General features: G+C 36.6%; 2 protein-coding genes across 2 annotated transcripts; both read left to right on the forward strand.

Moving 5' to 3' along the window:
• Positions 1 to 3,940: 3,940 nt before the first annotated feature.
• On the forward strand, positions 3,941 to 6,108 carry LOC148278685 (retinol dehydrogenase 12-like). The gene is made up of 2 exons (XM_088231026.1): positions 3,941 to 4,749; positions 5,748 to 6,108. Exons 1-2 carry the CDS (start codon positions 4,024 to 4,026, stop codon positions 6,081 to 6,083), a joined length of 1,062 nt encoding a protein of 353 aa, XP_088087152.1. The 5' UTR covers positions 3,941 to 4,023; the 3' UTR covers positions 6,084 to 6,108.
• A 12,859-nt stretch (positions 6,109 to 18,967) lies between these two features.
• Positions 18,968 to 23,349, forward strand: LOC148278686 (tubulin alpha-1 chain-like). The gene is made up of 2 exons (XM_088231027.1): positions 18,968 to 19,068; positions 21,956 to 23,349. Exons 1-2 carry the CDS (start codon positions 19,066 to 19,068, stop codon positions 23,303 to 23,305), a joined length of 1,353 nt encoding a protein of 450 aa, XP_088087153.1. The 5' UTR covers positions 18,968 to 19,065; the 3' UTR covers positions 23,306 to 23,349.
• Positions 23,350 to 26,418: the final 3,069 nt, after the last annotated feature.

Here is a 26,418-nt window from a genome sequence, read left to right on the forward strand (position 1 = left end):
CTTTTAAAAAACACGCACTTTATTGGATTAACTAAATACATGAACTATTTTTTTCTTTTATATATTTTGATGCCCTTTAAAATAAAAAGGATTTTTTTGAGTTTATTAATTTTTTTCTGTCCTTTTTTAATTACTATAAAAAGAAAGAAAATACCTTCTAATCTTTTACAGAAAATGTTACACAAAAATATTATAACTGTCTATTTATTGTAGCAAAATTCATAAGCATTTTTTGTATTCCCACGAACAAGCCATGCCTTTGTGGGATTTTTGTTTACTATTTTTACTGTTAATATGTATTTCATTGCTATGTAATTATCCTTTATTTTTTAATACTCTGTTTTACCTCTTATGTATATTGTAAAAAAACAAAAAAAATAATTTTAAACCAGGCAATGACAGGTCATAAATAAGCCCTGTGGATACCTAGCCTTCTATATTACCTTCTCTAAAATGTTCTTCATCTCTGTTGTAATATGTTAGTAGAAAAAATAAAACATAAAAATTTCCCAAAAAAATAATTTAATCTTAAGTTAAAAAATAAATAAAAATATCTGAATACAGTTCTGTGTGTGAAATCGAATGAGTATTTTTCACTCGAAAATCGAATCGAATCTTTACGTGCGATTAAGGAAAATGAACGAAATCAATGTGTCTGTACTTTGAATTTATACCAAAATTATTTATACGCAATGTTCGAACATTCTTTTTAGAACAAAGTTCTTATTTTTACCATACGACATAATATTATTTTTATGTATGAGTTTATTTCAAATATCGCTTGCCCAAGGAACAGTGAGATATCTCTGAAGAACATATTTATTTTTTTATTCGGAAAATCAACAGCTACAAGTATCTATATACAAGGTGGCGAAAATTATAGCATAGAATTAAGAATAGTCCAGTGCCTCGATTATGAACGCTATCTTCACCTGTGTATATCGAGACAGTATACTGAACTAGCGAAGCAATATAATCGATGTGTAATACACTAAATTGCGTGTCAACATGGACAAATGAGGATGGTTTACTAATAAACCCATCTAAAACACAAGTTATGTTTGCGGGTAGTCAAAGATTGCTTAGTAAGCTGGACGTATCTTCACTTAATCCTCTTAATGTCAATGGTACCAATATTCAATACAGGAAATCCGTAAACAATCTAGTACAGATGGACAAAAATCTCTGCTGGCAAGCTCAAAATATTGTTCAGTCTACACTCACTTAGAAGGTTGCTAAAATTCTTACCCATTAATACTAAATCCAGCCTTGTACAAGCATTACTACTGCCCATTCTAGATTACGCTGATGTTTCCACGACTGATTTAAGCTGTGAGCGACTCGATAAACTTGAACGACTTCAGAATACATGCATAAGGTACATTTTTGGTCTTAGGAAATATGACCACATTTCTGATTATCGTAGGCAACTGAAATGGCTCAAAATTAGACAGCGGAGAGACTATCACTCCCTCTCACTTCTGTTCAATGTACTTCATAGTCCTAAGCTCCTATATACCTGCGTGAAAAATTTTAACGCTTATCAGTTCATGGTTTACCTCTTCGTTCTGATTTTCAAGGAACTCTCTTAATACCCACCCACAATTCCTCTTTCTTCTCTGACTCATATAGTGTCCATGCGGCTAGACTGTGGAATCATCTCCCAACCACCATCAGAGATGTTACTACAGTATCTCTGTTTAAATCACCTCTGAAGAAACATCTCCTTTCTCTTCCTTAAGCTGTCCTCCTTTCCTTTTTCCTCTTTCCTCTTTTTTCTTTTTCCCATTGAGTAATAGTTTTGATTTAAGGTAATTTATAAACAAATACGTTTATTTATATTTTTATATATCTTTAGCTTTTTAATATTGTTTTTCTATTGAATATGTTCTGTAACTTGAATTATAAAAATAAAACTTTTATTTTATTGGTTGGTTGGAAGAAATTGCCACTTGGCAATAAGCCCGCCAATGTACAAATAACATTATGTAAATAAATAAATAAATTAACTTCTGTACTATCTGTATCTACCTCGGTATGTTCTACCTGCTTGCCATATCCACATCATATGATCGAAACAAGCCAATGGAATGACCGCAAACAATTACTCCGCGTTCCTTACGTCATTAACATTTCAAATAGTTCTTGTTTATATTTTAAAGAGGCGTCTTTAATAAAAAGTGCTTACTTAACTCCAATAAATCCCAATTCAAGCAAAAAATGCTCGCTTGAAGATGAATTTTGCATGACTTTTGGAAATCGCCTGGACGGTACGCTTAGCGATCGTCTGTATATATCTACCGATCTGTACCGATCGACTACAAAGCCGGCTCCTATAACGTCTCGATACATACACTCGGAAAGATAGTAAAACAGATGGAAAAAATAAAATAACTAAATTACTTTTTTAGAGTGGTAACTTTCTGACGCATATAATCTGTGTCTGACGCCTAGATACTCTTATTTGTTAATAGGAGAGAACCTAGCGACATTACTTTCACATCTAGGCGTTCGTTTTATTAAAGTGACAGTTATGTCGGAATTTAATTCGACTTCAAAACTTACTTATTTCTCTCTCATATTTTTAATAGGCTTTTAAGAAAAAAAGTGCCAACCTCAAAACAATTAAAAATTTTAATAAATCATAATTAAAGGAAAAATTTATCGGTGGAACAAAATTTTTGACACTTTTAATGCATAGATAAACGTATCGAGGGGTTCTAGACCCGTCGGTATAAAATGATGTACTTACATCAAAACTTGATGGTGGGGGGTATCGATACTACACCATTGTAGTCGGTCGGGAGACTTTTATCTTCAACTATGACGTTATACTGAAGCTTTATCATTTTAGAGCGTAGATATGTGTACCGTGACGTACGCTTCCCTTTGATTCATATCGATGTACCTACCCAAAATTTGAAGGCGGGGGGTCGGTAGTGTATCTTAATCGCTAGAGGGAATTAATCTTCAACTATACCGTCAAGGTATGACGTCTTTATCTTCCCATCATAATCGAGGCCCAGAAGAATATACTACTACTACCATCATTTCTCCGTAGGGGTAGGCAGAGAGAATGGACCGCCACACACGTCTATCCTGGCATACAATCCTAGCCTCTTCCACATTCATACATCTTGTCATACATGCCCTTCGGTTCTGTCTGCTTTTGACATGACCAGACTTAAGATTTTGGTTTATCTGATCATGCCACGTCTTCCTCGGTCGTCCTCGTCTAACGTTGCCGTTCATTTTTGCCATATATACTTGTTTTACCATTCTCTCGTCGTCCATTCGTTCTACTTGACCGAACCATCTCAGAGACCCTTTCTTAATCTTCTCAATTATACTTGTCTCAGATTTACACTCTCGCCTGATTTCATCATTCGTAACCCTGTCATACATTGATTTCCCACACATTCGTCTAAGAGATCGCATTTCAACCGCGTTCACTCGGCTTTCATCCTTCCTCTGCCAGTTCCATGTTTCACTTCCATACATAAGTGTCGGGACTAAAACTCCGTTGTGCACTGCCAGTTTAGCTTCGATTGACATATTTTTATTAGAAAATTCTGTGCTTAGTGCTCCGTTCATTTTGTTGCCCGCATTCACTCTTCTTTCAACATCTTTTTCTACTCTTCCATCTCTTGAAAACATGCTTCCCAGATACACAAATTCTTCTACTTGCTCGAGACATTCGTTGTTTTACATATTTAATAATATATTTTGGAGTAACTCGGCCGTACAATTAAATACCCTACCGCGTGTAGGAGACATGTTTCATATCCAATTTTAATTTTACAAATGAAAAAATATTTGAAACCACTGAACTTTCTCAACTGTTTTTTTAAGCGTCCTTTTCTCATAAGTGACATTCAAACATATTGGACTGTGTACGTTGAATAATGCATAAATTGGAGAACGAACCGTTAAGGAAAATTGTGTTGTTTTGTTTCAGATCATTTGGAAAACAGCGCCTGAAGATCGCCGTGTTTTCCGTGCAATTATCTTCCTAATACAACCATGTTCCTGGCAGTTCTTGTACTGAGCATCCAAATCGCCATAGTGACGTTCATCGCTTACGCCACGGGAAATACAAAGCAGATAACCGACACTCTCTGGATGGCAAAAGTCAACTTGGTGTATCATCTTTTGGCCGTCAAATCCATAGCCGAAGATCTGTATTACAGGAACAATCAAAAAGATATAAACAGCTCGGATAAAAATGGACAGGTCGCTATTGTAACAGGCGGAGGCAAAGGAATCGGATTTTACATCGCGAAAGATTTGGTTAAAAGAGGTATGCACGTGGTAATTGCTGTTAGAGACGTTGAAAAATATAATCACGTCGTTGCTGACTTTAAAAAAGATGCAATGGCCGGTGAAGCGGAGGTCATGCATCTGGACACGTCGTCAATGCAGTCCGTGAAAGATTTTGCAGCGCGAGTCAAAGCGAAGCACGATAAGATCAACGTTTTGGTCAACAACGCTGGAGTGATCTTCGGCGAGTTCGAGGAGTCCGTCGACGGGTTCGAGCTGAAGCTGGCCACCAACTATCTGGGGCATTTTTTGCTCTGCCATCTGCTGGTGGACTGTCTGGAGAAGGGGGCGCGCGATGTCGGCGAATACTCGCGGATCGTTAACGTGTCCTCCAGTGCGCACGGCTCTACAGGAATCAACTTCGAAGATATTCACATGAAGAAAAATTACGTTCGCCTTGCTGCCTACTCCCAATCGAAGCTTGCGCAGGTATGAAATACCATAGGGTTAAGAATAGTCCAGAAGGAGCGTTGAATCATATTGGACTGTGTCCGAAAATCTGCTCCGACTTCGCCGCGCGTATTCGTAAAGTCGCCGTGTGGTGTTGCACGATGGGAAAAAATAATCATAACACAAATGTTAGGTAAAAAAAGCAATCTGTTAATTTCCCTAAAATTTTATTGTGCACGCGGAAACATCGATTGACACAACAGAGTAGATAAGTAAAGGGTCATTTAATAAGAGTAATTGAATTAATGAACTTTGAACTTAATATAAAACAAATTTTATTTTACATAAAACGGATATGTTTATATCAAATTGAATATTATTTGATGTTTTAAAGATAATGTCGGTCAAATGTCCACCACGGCATTGTTTAATCCGAGGTTCAATTTTCATTAGTTCTCTCATTAGATGAGCAAAGTAGCGTAAAAAATTTGACTACCCTGGCAACACTACCAAATGTCCATTTAGTTTTCTTTGGTAATTTGACAGGTGGAAAAATAATTTAATTTTTAAGTAATGCATTTGCTACTTACACATACATTTGCCAATAGTCCAGATCTTGTCTTGATGTCCCTTATGTTTGTCGATTCTTCTTTTTTTTTTTAACTGTTTAAACTATTATTTTGTTGTAATATTAAAACCCTTTAAATTGTATCAATGGACAATGTCCGCTAATAAATAAATACCTAAATTTTGTAAATAGGTTCTAGAATTCCAACCATCCGTGCGCTCAGTAGCTGCAAGACTTGTTGTAATCTAACTACAATTTTTGTAAATTTGTTTTTTTATGTCACTAAAACTCTAATTTTCATTGTCAAATAAAAAAAATGTAAATGGGGTTAGATTTCTTACTGTCCATGCGCTCTGTAGCTGCAAGACGTGCTGAGATATTTATTTATTACAGAGCGCTCTTAAGAGTATTTTCCCAAAAATATCGCCTTCAAAAAATAACCTTTACTCTTCAAATCCGACCGTTCCAGCTGATGTTCTCCCGTCACCTGAACCGCCTGCTGGCCTCCAAGCGCGTGCCCGTCCGCTCCTCGGCGCTGCACCCGGGCGTGGTGGCCTCCTCCATGGCGCGGGACTGGACGTCCTGGGCGCTGGTGGGCCGCGCCTTCAAGACGGAGGAGCAGGGCGCGGCCAGCGCGCTGTACTGCGCGCTCGAGCGGACCCTGGAGACGGACGGGGCGGACTTCGTCAGCAACATGCGGACGTCCTGGTCGAGCGCCGCGTCGAGGAACGAGGCCGACCAGAGAAAGCTCTTCGAAATGACCTGCGAGATGTTGAACATTGAAAGCTTCGGTTCTAAATTTTAATTATAAATAAATGTCCAATTTAAAATAGCGTTTTTTGATACAGAACAATGCGACAATCGTCGATTGGGCATCTCGGTTACTTTGTCATAATCTTAGAGAATATACATCTGTATATATTCTAAGGTCATAATCAGATATACGAGGGTAAAGTCGATGGTAAATGAAATGAAATTATTAACATATAAACAAAGAATATTTTACAATACAATGATATTTGTTCATAAAATTATAAACTCTAATAAAAAAACAGAATTTTGGAAAAAAATTGATCGGAACCAGCGTGAACACGATCACAATACTAGAGAAAAGAACAAAATTAGACTTTCATTTAGGAAAAAGGCAAAGTCACAAAATTCAATTTTATTTAAAGCAATTAAAAAGTATTACGAAATGGAAAAAAATATTTATGAAGAAAAAAACATATCAAAATTTAAAATAATGGTCAAGACATATGTGATAAACAATTTATAAATTAAATATATTTGCAATGTTATTATTAGAACACACATAACAATATGTATGATCTGTGTGCCCTACTTTAAGATTTAAATAAATAAATACTTTATGTATGGAATATTAAAAAAAAAAAGCAACTGTTTTACTGAGACACTGAAACATTTATAATTAGTATTCGCCTCTACATATTATTAGAAATATTTCATATTCATTTAAACGATTTAAAAATATTGTACAATAAATGTGAACAACGAATGTCTCGAACAAGTAAAAGAATTTGTGTATCTGGGAAGCATGTTTCTAAGAGATGGAAGAGCAGAAAAAGACGTTGAAAGAAGAGTGAGAATGCGGGCAACAAAATGAAAGCAGCACTTAGCACAGTAATGAGGAAGTTCAGTGGTTTTTAAAAAAAAAAAATATTTGTTAATAGACTGTTAAACTAAGTCAAATTTTTTTTTTTTTAATTTTTATATATCGTATTATCGGCGCTACGATTTTTCAAAGTTTTGTATTTCTGAAATAACTCCGCGTGTAACGTCAGAGGTTCATTTTCTCATTCAGTTCTTCCCATTGGTCCAGAAGCGACAAGCAGACCGGAAATCTTCCATAGCTCTCAGATCATAGGTTGATTCACATGAACCAGTGACGTCATTTAAAGTAGTGCGTTTTTATCAAAATATTTTTTATTATTTTTTCTGTACATTTTCAAGAAACTTTGCCGTACAATTTGATGCTCTAATTTTTACCCCGCGTAAGAAAACATTTTTTGTATCCAATTTCCCGTAGGGCTGAAGTTCCTCATTGCCAATGAAAATATGTCAATCGAAGCTAAACTGGCAGTGCACAACGGAATTTTAGTCTCAACGCGTATGTATGGAAGTGAAACATGGAACTGGCCGAAGAAGGATTAAAGCTAAACGCTGTCGCAATGCGATCTCTTAGACCAATGTGTGGGAAATCAATGTATGATAGGCTTACGAATGATGAAATCAGGCGAGAGTGTAAATCTGAGTCGAGTATTATTAATAAGATTAAGAAAGGGTCTCTGAGATGGTTTGGTCACGTAGAACGAATGGACGACGAAAGAATGGTAAAACAAGTATATATGGCAAAAATGAACGGCAACGTGAGACGAGGACGACCGAGGAAGACGTGGCATGATCAGATAAACCAAAATCTTAAGTCTGGTCATATCAAAAGCGGACAGAACCGAAGGGCATGTATGACAAGATGTTTGAATGTGGAAAGAGCTAGGAATGTATGCCAGGATAGACGTCTGTGGCGGTTTATTCTCTCTGCCTACCCCTACGGGGAAATGGCGTGATTGTAGTAGAAGTTGTATAATGCATATCTCAAATACGTATTTTGACATTGACGAGCGAAAAAATAATTTTGAAATCATGTTTCTATAGTCCTTAAAATATAGCTTGATTAGAATAACAAAACTAATTTCATTAGTGATGGGAAATTACTGATCACTGATCAAATCGATTTTATCAGTTATTTCATGCAATCATGAAACTCTGTTTCCGAAAATAGATATAAAAAACGAAAAAACAAGCCTATTATAGTGTGTTTAACACAATTATTCACCAAAAAATGAGACATTCATACTTTTTTCATGAACAACATCAAATGAATTATTTTGTTATTCGATCAATTTACATTGATCAATTTGTCCAATCTCCAACGTTTTTGCAAAATGATGTAACCTTGTAAAAACGTCGTTAATAATTAGGATTATTTTAGTTTTCTTTGTGTTTTAAAGCTGATTTTATATATTTATGTTGATTTATTTATTTATTCACACTCTTTATCAAAATACAATTCCATGTTGCCCAGCTAACAAGGGTACATACCCCGTCCCAAGCCAGGCAATTACATTTTAATATATTATAATAGTTAACAAATTAATATAGAGCACAGCAAACAAAATATAAACTTATTCGTATACACATTTTGATTCATATACATACAGACATACACATATGTACACACATATATATAAATACACACATATATACACATGTACATACACATACACGTACATACACTCATGCGCATACACATACATACATTCATAAAAACATAGACAATTTATTTATGCGAAACTTCATGGTTGTCATCTAAAAATATTTTCTTTTAAAATTATTCCTTATTTTTTATATTTTATTTTTGACATCCATCCGTTATGTTTCAAGCATTGCATTAAAAAAATAAATTAACACGCCAGATACAAATGATTTTTCGTGCGTCAATATAAATAACTCCTTTGACGTTACTACAAAGTTATGTCGTCACTTTTTCTGACAGCTGTCATTCTAATCATCTTACATTTTAAGGACTATAGTAAAAAATGACTGCTGCATGTGTGAGTTAATGGAATAAAAGTATTTTTTTGTCATTTTTTAAGTATTGCGAATAGCAACCCTCATGTCAATTTGACAGTTGTTTAGCGCCAAAAATTATGACACAGTTCACTAATCTTTTGAGAGCTCATAGTTTTTTTTTTACATTTTCTCAATAAAGGGCTAATTTCAGAAATTGCTTACATATTAAACAGTGTTTTTGAGTTAGTTTAAATCATAAATATCACGCAGCTTTCTTCTATTTTGGGTGATACCGTGTGTTGGATTTGTTCCGACGTTTCGGCTACCATTGCAGGATAAACTGAGATGGCTCCTGCAATTTATTTATTTATTTGACACTTTATATACATATACAATAATATACATATAAGGGCGGGCATATTGCCTTAAGGCAATTTCTTCCTACCTACCCAAACCGTTCAGTTTGAGAAAATTATAAATTTATTTGTATTTAACTTTTTGTACATAATGTTATTTGTACATTGGCGGGCTTATTGCCAAATGGCAATTTCTTCCAACCAACCAATAAAATTAAAGTTTTATTTTTATAATTCAAGTTACAGAACATATTCAATAGAAAAAAAAGATTAAAAAGTTAAAAATATATAAAAATAGAAATAAACGTATTTGTTTATAAATTACCTTAAATCAAAACTATTACTCAATGGGAAAAGGGAAAAAAGAGGAAAAAGGAAAGGAGTAGAGATTAAGGAAGAGAAAGGAGATGTTTCTTCAGACGTGATTTAAACAGAGATAATGTAGTAAGAAAAACATGTAGAGCGAATGGACAGCGAAAGAACGACTAAAAGGATCTACGATGCAAATGTTGATGGATGCAGAAAACGAGGAAGACCGAGAAAGACATGGCACGATCAAGTCCATCAAATACTTGAAGATGGACATGTCAAAAGTAGGAATAATCGGCGTGCGTGCATAAGAAGATGTATGAATGTAGAGGAAGCGAGGTCTGTATGCCAAGATAGAGTGTTATGGCGTTCTATCCTCTCTGCCTACCCCTACGGGGAAACGGCGTGATGGTTTGTTGTTGTTGTTGTATAATGTAGTAACATCTTTGATGGTGGATGGGAGATGATTCCACAGTCGAGCCGCATGGACACTGTGTTAGTTAGAGAAGAAAGAGGAATTGTGGATGGGTATTAAGAGAGCGCCTTGAGAATTAGAACGAAGAGGTAAACCATGAACTGATAAGCGTTGAAATTTTTCACGCAGGTATATAGGAGCGTTAGGACTATGAAGTACATTGAACAGAAGTGAGAGGGAGTGATAGTCTCTCCGCTGTCTAATTTTGAGCCATTTCAGTTGCCTACAATAATTAGAAATGTGGTCATATTTCCTAAGATAATAAATACGTGGACATATTGAATCTTACAATTTTATACAAAAATTAAAAACAAAGATTAACAAAATAATAATATATAAAAATTAACACTATACTATGAAGAGAAGAGAGGGGATGGGAAGGAAAGAAGAAGGATAAAGGAACAATTTAAATATTTAGATAGTGACATCTTAATCTTGACTTAAATGTAAATAAAGAAGGGGCGTCTCTAACATCAGTGGGTAGATTATTCCACAATCGAGTGTAGTGAAAGTGAAAGAGGGGGCAAGAAAATGTTACACGGTGTGTAAAATGGTCACTTAGGTAGAATTAAAGTTGGTAGACAAAAGACTGGTGTCTACCCCCTCACTTAGCTCATAAGGCCCAAAAATGTCGAGGATCAAAGTTCTTATGACCTGTCAATGGCTGGTTTAAGAGGCCGCTTTACACACTGTGTAACTTTCCCGGTAACATAAATGTGTAAACAGCTCCCCAGGGAGTTGAATCCAGTACTTGTCTACAAAAATTTGGACACACTCAAAATATTGTTGATAAATCCACCTGGTCCATGAAGGAATATAGAAATTAAAAATACATTTTTAGGCGTTGCCTAGTATGTAGGTGAAGTAATCCAATTAGATAAATCTCACCAGCATAAATAAAGGTTTCAGCTCTTTAACTTTACAAACATCAACAGATGAAAGAATTGAAGGAATCTAGATGCACTTCGTGGACCAGAAATTGAAAAAATATAAATTTCAGGCGTTGTCTAGTATGTAGGTGATATAATTTAATGAGATGAATCTCACCCGCATAAATAAAGGTCTCAGCTCTTTAACTTCACAAACATCAACAGATGAAAGAATTGAAGGAATATAGATGCTCAAATATGTGCAGAATGGCGAATGTTACACAGTATGTAAAGTGGCCATTTAAATCCTTTATATTGGTGCGAAGCAACTTGGAATATGCATCACATATTTGGAATCCCGAGTACAATGTGCAGATATATCAATATTTATCTCTCATCAACTTCAGGGTGCCTGGAAGAATGACTAGACAGGTGCCACCGTTTTGTAGCAACAATTCACGGACAGTGTATACTTGTAACGCCGTATTAAACAGACTTTGTGAACTCGGCAATAGTTTTTTTATTTTTTTTTTATTTATTTACAATTTTAAAAAACCCGTTAGGGTTACATTAGAAATTTTATATTGTCTAGTCATTTTATGTCTCGTCTAGTCTAGTTAGTTCAGTCATCATGTGCTTTTTCAGATTGATTTTAAATTTGTCTCCGGTAAAAGTTTTCAAGTAGTAAGGTAGGTCGTTGTAGTGTTTAAGTCCATTATGTAGTATTTTTGACTGTCCTGTGTTTGTCTTTGCTTTTTCAATATGATAGTGTTGTTGTTGTCTGGTGTTATATTTGTGTACGTCAGCATTTTTGACTAATATTATGTCGTCGTCTTGTATGTTTCCCAGTGTTATTTTGGTCTCAATTTTAGTCAAGTAGTTTATGTCAAACTGGTGTGTTTTTTGTACAGTTCAGTCGTAGAGGTCATTCCCACGTATCTGATATATTTAGTGTAGGGTATTGTTCCCATAGAACAAACCTTTTGAACTTTTTCAAAGATGGTGAATGGTAATTATATTTATTTATTCATGCATTTCATAATATATATATATATATTTTTTTTTTGTTCACGTTGTCAGATATGTAAAACAGTACTTATGATTTTCTTGTTGTTTTACTGTAGAATGTTTTATTATTTAAACTTTCTACTGAATATAATATATATCTTTTAGGTAATTTTTTTAAATATAAATCTTTTTAAATTTTTGTTTTTTTTTTTTTTTATAAATCTGTTGTCTTGGAAATTCATGTTTTAAAAAAAAAAAATATTAAGCCAAATATGGTAATATTATAAATACTTGTAAAAGGCAGATTTTCTGTTTATGTTAATAAAAAATAAAAATATCACGCATTAAAAATATTCTAAAGATTTTTTTTTTAAATGAGGAACTTCAGCCCTACGGGAAATTGGATACAAAAAATGTTTTCTTACGCGGGGTAAAAATTAGAGCATTAAATTGTAAGCCAAAGTTTCTTGAAAATGTACAGAAAAATAAATAAAAAATATTTTGATAAAAACGCACTACTTTAAATGACGTCACTGGTTCATGTGAATCAACCTATGATCTGAGAGCTATGGAAGATTTCCGGTCTGCTTGTCGCTTCTGGACCAATGGGAAGAACTGAATGAGAATAAGCGGAAATGAACCTCTGACGTTACACGCGGAGTTATTTCAGAAATACAAAACTTTAAAAAACCGTAGCGCCGATAATACGATATGTAAAAAATAAATAAATAAAAAAATTGACTTAGTTTAACAGTCTATTAACAAATAAAAAATTTGAAAAAAATCACTGAATTTCATCATTGTAAAAATCTATAATTATATTATTTAAAAAAAAAAAAAAACAGCCAGTTACAGTTTAAAAGCCCTGTAGATGCCTAGACTTCCATATTACCTTCTCTAAAATGCTCTTCATCTCTTTTGTAATATGTTAGTAATTATACATTTAAGAAAATGGTGTCTCATAGTCGGGATAATGGTGTGCGGTGTGAGATAATCGCGCCGCAGTACCAAATATGGAACATATCCATATAAAGCACTCAGCGGACCGTAGAAGGGCCGCTAGGCGAGCCGCGAGCGTCACGTGGAACGTCGGCCATTGAAACTGGGGCGGGCTCCCATTCCAGACCTTCAATTTGGTCAATTTTTAATATCGAGTAGCTAGTTCAGTAGCTCAATCACAAAAAAACTATCGACGTGCTAATAAGCGACGTGATGACAACTTCTCACCATGGTTGTTATTACTATTATTATTATGGATAACTTATACTACAAAGACAACAAAATAAAATATTAAAGTTAGTATATGACCTTCCCTATTTAACTGCAACTAGAGAACTTTTTAAACAAACTAAGCAATTAAAAATAATTGAACTCTTTCAACTAGAATCATTAAAATTTATCCATAAATTAGCCACTAATGTAATTGTAGACGAAGAACTAAAACTTGTAAAAAATTGTAGTCAACATGGACATAATACGAGCATATCAGACAAATACCATATACAACTATCTAAAACAAGACAAGGACAATCAAGACTAATGAACCAGGGACTGAAATTATACAATAAACTACCAGACAAAACTAAACAAAAGACTCAGACAAACTTTTCAAAAGATGTTAAAAATATTATTTTGAACAACAGAGTATAAATGAAAAATGTAAATATTATTTTATGTAAAATGAATGTAATAATTCGTAAGGGAAATTTTCAAATAAAAAAAATATAGCGCCATTTTCGGAATATAATATCTCAAGGGCGCTTTGCATAGTGATTCTATTGTTAAATAAATTTAATTGAAGCTTTTAAATTTGTAATTTAATTAAAACAATTTATTTTGTTGTCACATGCTACGGATTTATTCAAATGATTTAGAGAACAAGTGGGTTTTAAGTTTTTTCCGAAACATCACTTCACTTTCACAGCCTCGCACCTCTGCTGGGAGAGCATTCCACGCCGTAGGGCCTGCGACCGCAAATGCGCGTTCACTGAATTTAGTGCGCTGTTTGCGTAGAGGTATAATAACTTTTCCTCTCGCCGTAGACGTAGCTGATCTAAGCGTGAGACGCCTGTCAGCTAGTTCATTTGGAATGCATAGTTCCCTTAGATATTCCGGAGCCGAGTTGTGCAGTGACTTATACATAAGCCCACAGAGTTTGTATTCGACCCTCTGTGGAAAATGTAGCCAGTGTAGTTCCCGAAGTAGTGGAGTGATATGACTGAACTTAGAGATTCCGAAAATAAGTCTCGCTGCGGCATTCAATACGATTGTAGGCGAGTCATTTTGTTCATTGGTAGACCTGCGTAGATACCATTACAATAATCGACTCTAGACACTACAAAAGCTACAAACGCATTTATCAATTGACGGGCGGCATCAACCGGCAAATTTATGCGTATGCATTTAGTTTGTCTCAGCTGGTAGAAGCATGAACTTATCGTTCTACTAATTTGAGCGTCAAGAGAAAGGTCAGAATTGAGTAAAACTCCCAGTAGTTTAACGATGGGTAAAGCGGTACTCCCTACATTGGGTAGGGCCGTATCCTGGATCAAATTCTGTCGTCTGGCTGAAGCGACCCATAGTTGTTCAGTTTTTGATGGGTTTAATGTTAGTCTGTTTTCAGCCATCCAGTTTCCTATTTTCTTGATGCATCCATCAATTAAATTGACAAGCACACTTCTCTCGCCTGGTTTGCAATAAAAATAAATCTGCGTATCATCTGCATAGCAGTGCGACCACAATCCACATTCTTTGAATTTTCAAAGAATATCAAACATTAGTTCTCTATATCTTTAGTGTAAAGGAGATAGAGGAGTGGTCCGAGTACTGACCCTTGAGGCACTCCTGTAGGTTGTTAGTCGTATTCGCGATCACAATACAACATCCGTGAACGCCTAATAATAAATGTCAAAATATTTACGTTTTGCGACGTATAATCCTGCTGCACAATCACATATTTGAATTTCACCGGTGTTAATATGGAAAATATTTAAAAACTGATATTTTTATTTATTTTTTTATTATTAATCACGCTATTGATTGCATTTAGTCGGCGGTTGGCGAGCCAAATGTCAAGAAAAGTAGTCGCCATAGTACCTAATTGTAATTAAATTTTCACTTTTTTGTATTAGATACTCCTTACTATTTTGCAAATGCAATATATTTTATTATTTTTTATAGTAAACGCCGAGTTTTCACTGGTGAACTGTATTTATTTACGAGGAAATCAAAAAACAAACCGACACGAGCGTTGACTTAGAGATTACACACGCGTTGACTTATGACTGCGATAACTTAAGCGTGTTCATTATTGTTCTTTGTGATCGCTTAAATGCTTAGCACGTTTTTAAGCACGTCGATAGTTATTTGTGATTGAGCTACAGGGTTCTGGTTCCATTTTACACGCAGGACTGTATTCGTTATCCGGCCGGACAGTAATTTAAACACACGCAAAACTGGGTAGACCTTAAAATCAATAAATGGTACTCTGCAGTACCATTTGCGTGCAGTCGCATTCAAATGTCAGAAACATAACTTTTAAACTTTCATAATAAAATTATCTTTTCCAATCTGACAGGAATCAAATTAAATCATTTTCCTTTTATAACTTCTTCTTCGTGTTTCTCACATGCGCTCCTGAGCGGAGCGTGTGGACACCATCAGACGCCTCGTCAATCCCGCGTCCCGTAGTTCCGCCGAATAGAGCCGAAAGATCGTCATCGACGGCCTGCCAGGCCCATAGAATTAAGAAGAGTCCAGAAAGAGCGTAGAATCATATTTGAATACATCGGACTGTGTCCAAAAATCCCTCCTTTTCGCCGCGCGCATTCGTAAAGTCACCGCGTAATGTTGCCAGATCGCGAAAAATATAATCATAATACAAATGTAAGATAATGATATATTTATATTTTTTAATTCTCTAAAATTGTATTGTACACGCAGAAAAATTGATTGACATAACAGAGAAGATAAGGAAAGTTCATTAAATAAGAGTAATTGAATTAATGAACATTAAACGTAAAAAATGTAAGAAATTTTATTTTACATAAAGCGGATATTTTTATGTTATGTTAAAAAATATATGATAAGCAAAGTGGCGTAAAAAAATTGACTACCCTGGCAACACTTACAAAATGTCCATTTTGTTTTCTTTGACAATCTGACAGATGGAAAAATAATTCAACTTTTAAGTAATGCATTTGTAACTTACACATGCATTTGCTACTTACACATTAATTACTTACAACTTAATTCTCTGATAAAACGGCGCGTTGTTTTCGATATAAAATTTCTGTAAAAAATATCAAACTATAAAGTAGATACTAACCTAAATAAAATACAAATAAATGCGCGATTGAGAACACTCAGACATCGGGAAATATTTGAACTGCCTTTGTTTTCAAATAATGCTACATACCACACACCTATGGCCCGCGTGTGTCGGGATATAATATATACTGCCATAACAATAAAATTATCATTATTCATGATACTCTCTCAGCTTTTGCGAATAATCTCTTAGGAATAAATCTTATTAAATGAGTTCACACGTACAGCTTATTTTTTATTGCATTGTATCCTGTAAAAAAAAATATTTTTTTCCTTTTAAACATGTATTACTTACATCCTTAACATATAAATCTATTTTTGTAATTATATAATTGAAGATATACTATATGCATGTAAAATTGTATCGACGAATGCTTTCAAATTGTATGTTTTCTAGTATGTATCTTTGTCGAATTACCTAACAAAATAAAATAAAATAAAATGGGCCCCCATCCTGTTTCTTTAAGATCACAACAGTATTTCGATAAAACGACACAATACGGCGTAACTACAAAGTTAATAGACGTCTACAAAGAAACTAATGGGTCAAAACGTAAAGCTACTCATTTATAAGTAGTTGAGTCGCTTTCTGTTAGATTTGCGTATGCGGTTTCTGGACTATTCTTAATTCTATGTCCAAGACATTGCAGGGGGGAAGAATCTGGATTTAGGTTCTCCTAAACCATGCGCAACACATATTCTCCCCGTATTCTCAAGACGCGCGTCATAGGAGGCTGTTTCGTCCATTCCCGGACTTCAATGTGAGCCACCTTATGCCCAATATTCTCCGCAAGCACTTGATCTCAAAAGTCACAAGTTTGGTGTTTCGAGCTTTGAATAAAAGTAGCATTTCATTTTGACCGAGTATTCCGAGAGTTCAAGAAAGCAAGCATCACGTTGCTCCAGCGATTCCTAGGCGGGTTACGAACTCTCTGTGCGGTGAACTCCGAAGTATTTAAAGCTGTCAACTTTCTCAATCCTCTGTCCATTATTATAGAGAGGCTGATCAGTGTCAGGACTCCTCAGCGCGAAGTAGACTCGAGAGTGGCTCGATGATTTGGGGGGCACATTAACTGAAGTACTCTCTTATGATAGAGAAAATCCAAAAGGAGATAAGTATCCCTATATGAGAGAGTGCGAGTTTCTCCAGGGTATGCTCGGCTACAACAGTTTAGAGACTAGAAGGAATGTGTACTTGACTACACATTTTTATCCATTGCTGCGCGGTACGGTCGATAATCCTGAGATTATGATGAGCATTGGTGTGTATATTTCTGTAGCTCTATCACAAATAACTATCGACGTGCTAATAAGCGACGTGATAACAATTTCTCACTATGGAAGTTTATCGTATTCGCGATCACAACATCCCGTGAACACCTAATGATATCAATAATATCAAATGTCAAAATATTTACATTTCGCAACGTATAATCCTGCTGCGCAATCACATATTTGAATTTCATTGGTGTAAATATGGAAAATATTCCAAAATTGCTATTTATGTATGTTTATTTATTATTTATCACGCCATTCATTGCATTTAGCCAGCGGTTAGCGAGCCAAATGTCAAGAAAAGTAGTCGCCATAGTAATCGTAATTTAATTTTCACTGTTTTGTATACTCCTTACTATTTTGCAAATGCAATATATTGTATTATTTTTTATGGTAAAACCCGATCTTTCGCCAATGAACTGTATTTATCTACGAGGAAAACAAAAAACAAACCAACACGAGCGTGACTTAGAGGATATACTCCAAGATTCCGACTGTCCATGCGCTCTGTAGCTGCAAGGTGTGTTATAATCTAGCTCACATCTGATATTAAATTCTACCACAATTGGAAACGAGGAATTATGTAGAATCTTAACAGTCCACGCGCTCTGTAGCTGCAAGACGTGTTGGAATACTTGGTAGCAAACAGCGCTTTGAGGTGGTTCGCACGAAAATGGAGCTATATAAATGATAAATGATAGTAATAGGAATAAAATTAAAAAATATAAAATATGCATATTCGATGTTTTTATCTTCGCGTAGGTACCTAGTAAATCATCCTTCTTAGGATAGATTGCCTTAATATATAAAAAAAAGGTACCTAGTAAAAAAGCACTCAATTTTATAAATAAAATTATAAAAACCGTTACAAATTGCCATAATAGACCTTTAGATGCAGCTATAACAATAAATTTAAGGCCAATCCTAACTGTCTTCTATGAAATATCATTATTAAAATTTGGTTTTAAAAGCATGTTAATTATTTCACGCGTTCCGCTCTAAAGCGGAAAACTAATTTTAATTAAAAACTAATTTTCTGAATGAAATTCAGGGCACAAAATGATATTTTTAAAAAAACATGCCGCAAATTTGGTTTATTATTTCGATTTTGTTTAATTATCATATGAAAATGTACAAATATGGCGAGACTGTGGCGTATGAAAACAAGGCCACTTTATGCAGCATGATGTCACCATTAAGGTTTACGAGTAAAACGAATCGAGTCAATGAGAAAAATTAGCATGAATTTATAAGACGTCTAGGTACGATTTTCATTTCTCATCCTACATATTTAACCGTTCGTTGTAGGCGCCGTTCAGTGGGCAGCAAAATAAAAAATCCTAATGCGGCTGCACGGCGCTTTCTGATTGGCTGAAATACGTATGCGGCACCCGCCATGCCCAATCAGCGCTGCGCATTCGTTGCAAATTCGATGACGTCACATTTTGTATATATTCTCTGCGCGATCCGGCATGGCGTCATTGAAAGTTTGATCGGCCTCCTCGTTGGTACGTCGAACAGTTCTCGTTTTCCACGTTTTCGCGTTTAAATTTGATTAGCAAAAACCCTACCATAATGGTAAGTACTTCAACCAAACTGTGTTATTGTAAATCATTTCACGTTTTTACGATCTGATATGTGTGATTTTCTCTTAGTTCTGTGTGTGAATCATTTTCGTAGTGACGCCATCTTGGGATATGAATTTTCAATTCGGTTTTACTTGCATTTTACGCGTTTATTTCGGCGTTTCTGCTAACATTTCGCTTTAAATACTCGTCAAATATATATTATACAAGATTTGAAGTGATTATTTCGCGTTTTCTGCGAGTTATCTCGACAGATGGCCGGCTTTCTCAGTGGGAGGCCGCGGCCTCGCCTATTTTGCGTTACTGTCCAGTTTCCGCCCATTTTATACCCACGCTTTCTCTGATATCATATCAACCCTCGGAAATAACCATTGCTAGAATATTCGTCGAGACATTCTGACTATTTGACGTAATAAATCCCCTCAACAAAGTTGCATTTCGTACCGGCCTAATGACTCACCTTTCCATGTAATAATTTTACAACCGCAAGTGATACAATGAGGAACCTCAGCCATACGGGAAATTGGATATAAAAAATGATTTCTTGCGCGGAGTAAAAATTAGAGCATTAAATTGTACTGCAAAGTTTCTTGAAAATGTACGGAAAAAATGATAGAAAATAATTTAATAAAAACGCACTACTTTGAATGACGTCACTGGTTCATGTGCATCAACCTATGATCTGAGAGCCATGGAAGATTTCCGGTCCGCTTGTCGCTTCTGGACCAATGGGAAGAACTGAATGAGAATAAGCGGAAATGAACCTCTGACGTCACACGCGGAGTTATTTCAGAAATACAAAACTTTAAAAAATCGTAGCGCTGATAATACGATATATAAAAATTGAAAAAACATTTTTTTACTTAGTTTAATAGTCTTTTAACAAATAATAAAATTTAAAAAACCACTGACCTTCCTCATCGTTTCGTGTAATTATTAACATCAGTAATAAAATTTAATAATTTTTAATTTAATTTAAATCTTAAAGTAAGATGGTAATAAATAAGATTGCAAAAAAAATATCAATTTTGGGAAGGATCAGAAGATTTATTGATAAGGACTCCTGCAAAACTATTTACAAAGCAATTATTGAACCACACGTAACTACTGTAGTAGCATTTTATTTTTATCAAACAAAGAAAACATAGATAAACTAACTGTATTACAAAATAAAGCCTTTAGAATCATTTTGGAAAAAAAAACAGATACACGAGGGTAAAGTCGATGGTAAATGAAATGAAATTATTAACATATAAACAAATAATATTTTACAATACAATGATATTTGTTCATAAAATTATAAACTCTAATAAAAAAAAACAGAATTTTGGAAAAAAATTGATCGGAACCAGCGTGAACACGATCACAATACTAGAGAAAATAACAAAATTAGACTTCTAACTAACTAACTAACTAACTAACCATCACGCCATTTCCCCAGAGGGGTAGGCAGAGAGGAAAGGAAAATTTAGGAAAAAGGCAAAGTCACAAAATTCCATTTTATTTAAGGAAATTAAAAAGTATTACGAAATGGAAAAACATATTTATGAAGAAAAAAAACATATCAAAATTTAAAATAATGGCCAAGACATATGTGATAAACAATTTATAAATTAAATATATTTTCAATGTTATTATTAGAACACACATAACAATATGTATGATATCTGTGCCCTACTTTAAGATTTAAATTAAAAATTAAAAAAAGTAGGGCACACATATCATACATATTGTAACAAGTTTTTCACTAAAATAGTGTTTTAAAAGTTCCACGGCAGCCATGTGGCACTGCGCGACATTTAAGTTAACGGCGGCCTCCGTGGTGTAGTGGTCAAGACGCTTGACTCACACGCGGAAGGTTCCGGGTTCGATTCCCGGTGAGAACACAAAAATTAAAATGTGAATTTTCTCAAGCCTGGGTGCTCTGTGATGTAATTCACCACTGTAAATTAGGCCTCCTGGCCTGTTGTGGTTCAAAAAAAAGTGTAATTTTTTTTTTATATTTTTATTTAGTGGTTTTGAGTGTCCAAATGGCCGCGTAGACAGGCTGAATTTTTTTAAAGATTAAATTTATTGCATCATAGATAAACATTTTTGAAGAGGGAATTTGAGAGTCAAGGTGTTTACGGTGATCACTTCACACACTAATTTATTAACCGATAATTAATGTTGAGTTTGTCAAAATTTTTGTAGACACGAACTGATTTAACCCCCTTGGGTGTTATCAATATTGACGAAGAACGTTTTATAGAAGGGACTGACGTTTTCAGGGTGGTTTAGATGGCCATTTTACACACTAGCGTTCATTATTTTGCCTATGTTTGAACCAATTTTTTCTATGCTTCCGCAAAATCTAAGAGCCGATACGTTTATTAATGTAGGTGATGTTATTCTGGCTTAATTATTTCATCTGTGACGATGAAAATATTTTTCAATTTATATTCGCTGGCTATTATGTCGTCCTCGCGGTGTAATGGTCAGCGCGTTTGCCTGCCATGCGAGAGGTCTCGGGTTCGATTCCCAACATATGTCGGTTGCTCATTTTTGTTACATGAAGGTAAGATGATCAGTCTTACGCTTCAGGTACCAGTCCAGCGACTATGAAATATTTATTATAAAAGGTGTTTTCACACCAGAATATTTCATGGTACCTGAAGCGTAAGACTGATCATCTTACCTTCATGTAACAAAAATGATTAAGATACGCTGCGATTCGTGTACCAATACAGTGCCCTATGCACCATTATGTGCGGAAAGGGAATGATATAAATGAGTCAGTTTTATAAACGATATTTTAAGTTTACCCAAATTTGTTAAGTGGTTTGTAAAAGTGTCTAATTCTGTATTGATTATGACCATATTTTTATATTTGTTCACAGCGTGAGTGCATCTCTATCCACGTGGGTCAGGCCGGCGTCCAGATCGGCAACGCCTGCTGGGAGCTGTACTGCCTGGAGCATGGCATCCAGCCCGACGGCCAGATGCCCTCCGACAAGAGCATCGGCGGCGGCGACGACTCCTTCAACACGTTCTTCAGCGAGACCGGCGCCGGCAAGCACGTGCCCCGCGCGGTCTTCGTGGACCTCGAGCCCACCGTGGTGGACGAGGTCAGGACCGGGACGTACCGCCAGCTCTTTCATCCGGAGCAGCTCATCACCGGGAAGGAAGACGCCGCCAATAACTACGCGCGCGGTCACTACACAATCGGCAAAGAGATCGTAGACCTCGTGCTGGACAGAGTACGCAAACTGGCCGACCAGTGCACCGGGCTCCAAGGGTTCCTGATCTTCCACTCGTTCGGCGGCGGCACCGGGTCCGGGTTCACGTCCCTGCTGATGGAGCGCCTCTCCGTGGACTACGGCAAGAAGTCGAAGCTGGAGTTCGCCATCTACCCCGCGCCGCAGGTCTCCACGGCCGTCGTCGAGCCCTACAACTCCATCCTCACCACGCACACGACCCTCGAGCACTCCGACTGCGCCTTCATGGTCGACAACGAGGCCATCTATGACATCTGCCGCCGCAACCTGGACATCGAGCGCCCGACATACACGAACCTCAACCGGCTCATCGGCCAGATCGTGTCCTCGATCACGGCGTCGCTGCGCTTCGACGGCGCGCTCAACGTCGACCTGACCGAGTTCCAGACCAACCTGGTGCCCTACCCGCGCATCCACTTCCCCCTGGTGACGTACGCGCCCGTCATCAGCGCCGAGAAGGCGTACCACGAGCAGCTGTCCGTGGCGGAGATCACCAACGCGTGCTTCGAGCCGGCGAACCAGATGGTCAAGTGCGACCCGCGCCACGGCAAGTACATGGCGTGCTGCATGCTGTACCGCGGGGACGTCGTGCCCAAGGACGTGAACGCCGCCATCGCCACCATCAAGACCAAGCGCACCATCCAGTTCGTGGACTGGTGCCCCACCGGCTTCAAGGTCGGCATCAACTACCAGCCGCCCACCGTCGTCCCCGGCGGCGACCTGGCCAAGGTGCAGCGCGCCGTCTGCATGCTGTCCAACACCACGGCCATCGCCGAGGCCTGGGCGCGCCTCGACCACAAGTTCGACCTGATGTACGCCAAGCGCGCCTTCGTGCACTGGTACGTCGGAGAGGGTATGGAGGAGGGAGAGTTCAGCGAGGCTCGCGAGGACCTGGCCGCTCTGGAGAAGGACTACGAAGAGGTCGGCATGGACTCCGGAGAGGGTGAAGGCGAGGGCGCCGAGGAGTATTGAGCGTATCCTCGCACGATGAATAAATAAACCGTCGCTTTGCAACCTATCTAACGTATTTTATTACTGTCTCCTTAGACTTCCTTCATCACTTACAGACTGGCTGGATTTCCTCCCTAGGGAGTCATTCATGTTTAAATGTATTGCATCAGGGTTGTAAGTCTGGGCATTCGCAGGGCTTATGACCCAGCTCCTTTACTTCACAAAAGAGGATGTTAAAACATGGTCAAAATTGTGTGTAAAGCGGCCGCTTAAACCCGCCAATGACAGGTCATAATCCCTGTAAATGCCTAGACTTAAATTTAAATATGAGCTGTTTTATTTTAACTAGTACATTTTATCGAAAACGCAACATTTAATTAATTCTTATTTTTTTAAATCAATTCAGATAGCGATATTCTAACACGGTTTTTGATTAGTTGTAAAATATTTTTACGTGCCTGTTAGAATTGCTGTCTAAATTACCGCCGTTTTAAGCATGTCCAAATGTTAGTAGACACGCTGGATTCCACTCCCCAGGGAATTGTCAGATATAAATCGATTGCAACATATATAAGGAATACGTATGTCCAGCCGTTAACAGGGTTTTTACTCTTAATGTAACAATTGCCGTTCCGCCCATGTTTAAACATCCACATTTCGTCAACTCTTCCGTCTGATAACTTTTGTGAAATAAAAAAGCCGAAACTCCTACAAATGTGGGCGAGATTCATCTGGTTGAATTATTTCAGCCACCAGGCATGTATGTATGCAAGAAAAGCGATTTGCTTATTAATGTTGATAAATCGAAAGGGATGAAAATATAACTAAACGTGAGATCAGTGTGAACGGAGATATTCTGAATCAGTCAGAAGAATTTGTGTATCTGGGAAGTATGTTAACTAGGGATGGAAAGAGAGCCGAGTGCCGGGAACAGGGTGAACTGTGCACTGAAATCTAGTTCGCCAAAAAAATGTTTATCGCAGGAGGCAAAACTAGCCGTTCACAATGGAGTTATAGTGCCAGCTCTAATGTATGTGAGCGAAGTGTGAAATTGGAAAAATAATGATGATAGGTAAAATGCGATCCTTCAGGCAAATGTGTGGTAAAACGATGTATGATAGGTGCATAGATGTGTAAGGCTGAGACACGCATTATCGACTGAATCAAGAAAGGAGTGCTGTCGGTTTGGACGTGTAGAGCGAATGGACAGCGAAAGAACGTCTAAACGGCGGCTACGATGCGAATATTGATGGATGCAGAAAACGAGAAAGACATGGCACTATGGAGTCCGTCAAATACTTGAAGATGGACTTGCCAAAAGTAGGAATAATCGGCGTGCGTGCATAAGAAGATGTATGAATGTAGAGGGAGCGAGGTCTGTATACAAAGACATAGTGCTATGGCGTTCTATCCTCTCTGCCTACCCCTACGGGGAAACTGCGTGATGGTTTGTTTGTCTGGGCAACTCCTGAAAATGATTTTTAACGCTTGTACCAGTTAGTCAAATCAACGGTGGGTCCATTTCAAAAATATTTTCCCTCTTTTGAAATGGATCGAGATCTTAATAACTCCCTGGGCAGTGAAATCCAGCTTGTCTACAAGCATTTTGACACGCCTACTTTAAACGTCGTTGATAAAATAAATTGCTTTGCCAAAAAGTTTAATTAAAAACGCATGATCACTTTGTAGAGCACACCCTTTGTAGGGACATATTACTAAAATTGCGCCATACAAAAGTTTCTATGTCTTGAGTAAAAAGTATTGTATGCGCTCAATTAAACCAAATTTGTTTATACTATAATTTTTGTAAGGGCATTTTTTCCGTATATTTTTTTATTAACATAAACGGCAAATCTGCCTTTTACAAACATTTATAATACTAACATATTTGGCTTAATATATATTATTTTTAAACATAAATTTCCTTATACCTTAAAATTGTACAAGATTTATATCTAAAATATTAACCTAAAAATTATACAGCATATTCAGAAGAAAGTTTAAATTATAAGACATTCTACAGTAATACAACAAGAAAATCACAAGTACTGTTTCATACAGCTGGGCAAAGTGAACAAAAAACTGTCTATATTATGAAATGCATGAACAAATAAATATAATTACCATTCACCATCTTTGAAAAAGTTCAAAAGGTTTTTTCTATAGGAACACGAAGATACGTGGGAATAACTATTTCCGAGTTCATGAAGTCTGTTTAATACGGCATTACAAGTATACACTGTCCGTGAATTTTTGCTATATGTTAATGAAATAAAACAATCTGAGATCAAACAAGATAATTTGAACATCAGTTCAAAATTTCCGAACTCCGGCGCCGTTCATATAAAAGTCGCTAAATAGCCCCATAATCATGCATTTAGCACCGATTATTTTAAGGTTATATAATAAAACAACAACAACATACAAGCATTATCGTCAAAATCAAGAAAGGAGCTCTGCGCTGGTTTGGACACGTGGAGCGAATGGACAGCGAAAGAACGGCTCAGAATGTGTGGCATGACCAAATCCAACAAATACTTGAAGATGGACATTTCAAAAGTCGGAATAATCGGCGCGCGTGCATGAGAAGATGTATGAATGTAGAGGAAGCGAGATTCAAATATGGTATTGTGGCGTTCTATCCTCTGCCTACCCTTACGGGGAAACGGCGCAATGGTTTGTTGTTGTTGTATTTTCAAACCAATGCTTGATCGGGTAAACAAAAACCTTAGATCTTATAATCCAACGGCGACTTGGGAATATGTATGGAGGGATGAGATACACGCAGGAGGCGTTCTATCCTCATTGTCTACCCCTCAGATCATATTAACGAAATAGTTGGTCTACCCCTTTGAGTATAAAGAATAAAGAGCAGTAACTTTTCTTGAAGTTTATAATTTCATTTAACGACACCTGTCGGTGAACTGTAAAAACAGTTGTTTTAAAACTCTTTAGTAACGTCCTGTTTTACCGACCGTTCACATAAATTTTGTCATTAGCAAACTGAATTAATTGTGAATGCTTGGCATTCTTTGTGAATTCCCAATAGCAATCCGCAATATATTTGGTAATTTAAATTACGTATAATTATGGCGATGAGAAGGTTATGTTAGACAAAAACTGTTGTAATAAGA

Source organism: Micrasema longulum, unplaced genomic scaffold, assembly GCF_059751315.1.
Source record: "Micrasema longulum isolate JH-2025_06_02 unplaced genomic scaffold, ASM5975131v1 h1tg000842l, whole genome shotgun sequence".
NCBI classification, from domain to species: domain Eukaryota; kingdom Metazoa; phylum Arthropoda; class Insecta; order Trichoptera; family Brachycentridae; genus Micrasema; species Micrasema longulum.

Coding starts and splice junctions, on each gene's coding strand:
- LOC148278685 (XM_088231026.1), top strand. CDS start 4,024: ATGTTCCTGGCAGTTCTTGTACTGAGCATCCAAATCGCCATAGTGACG. Junction 4,750..5,747: donor CCCAATCGAAGCTTGCGCAG/GTATGAAATACC, acceptor CGACCGTTCCAG/CTGATGTTCTCCCGTCACCT.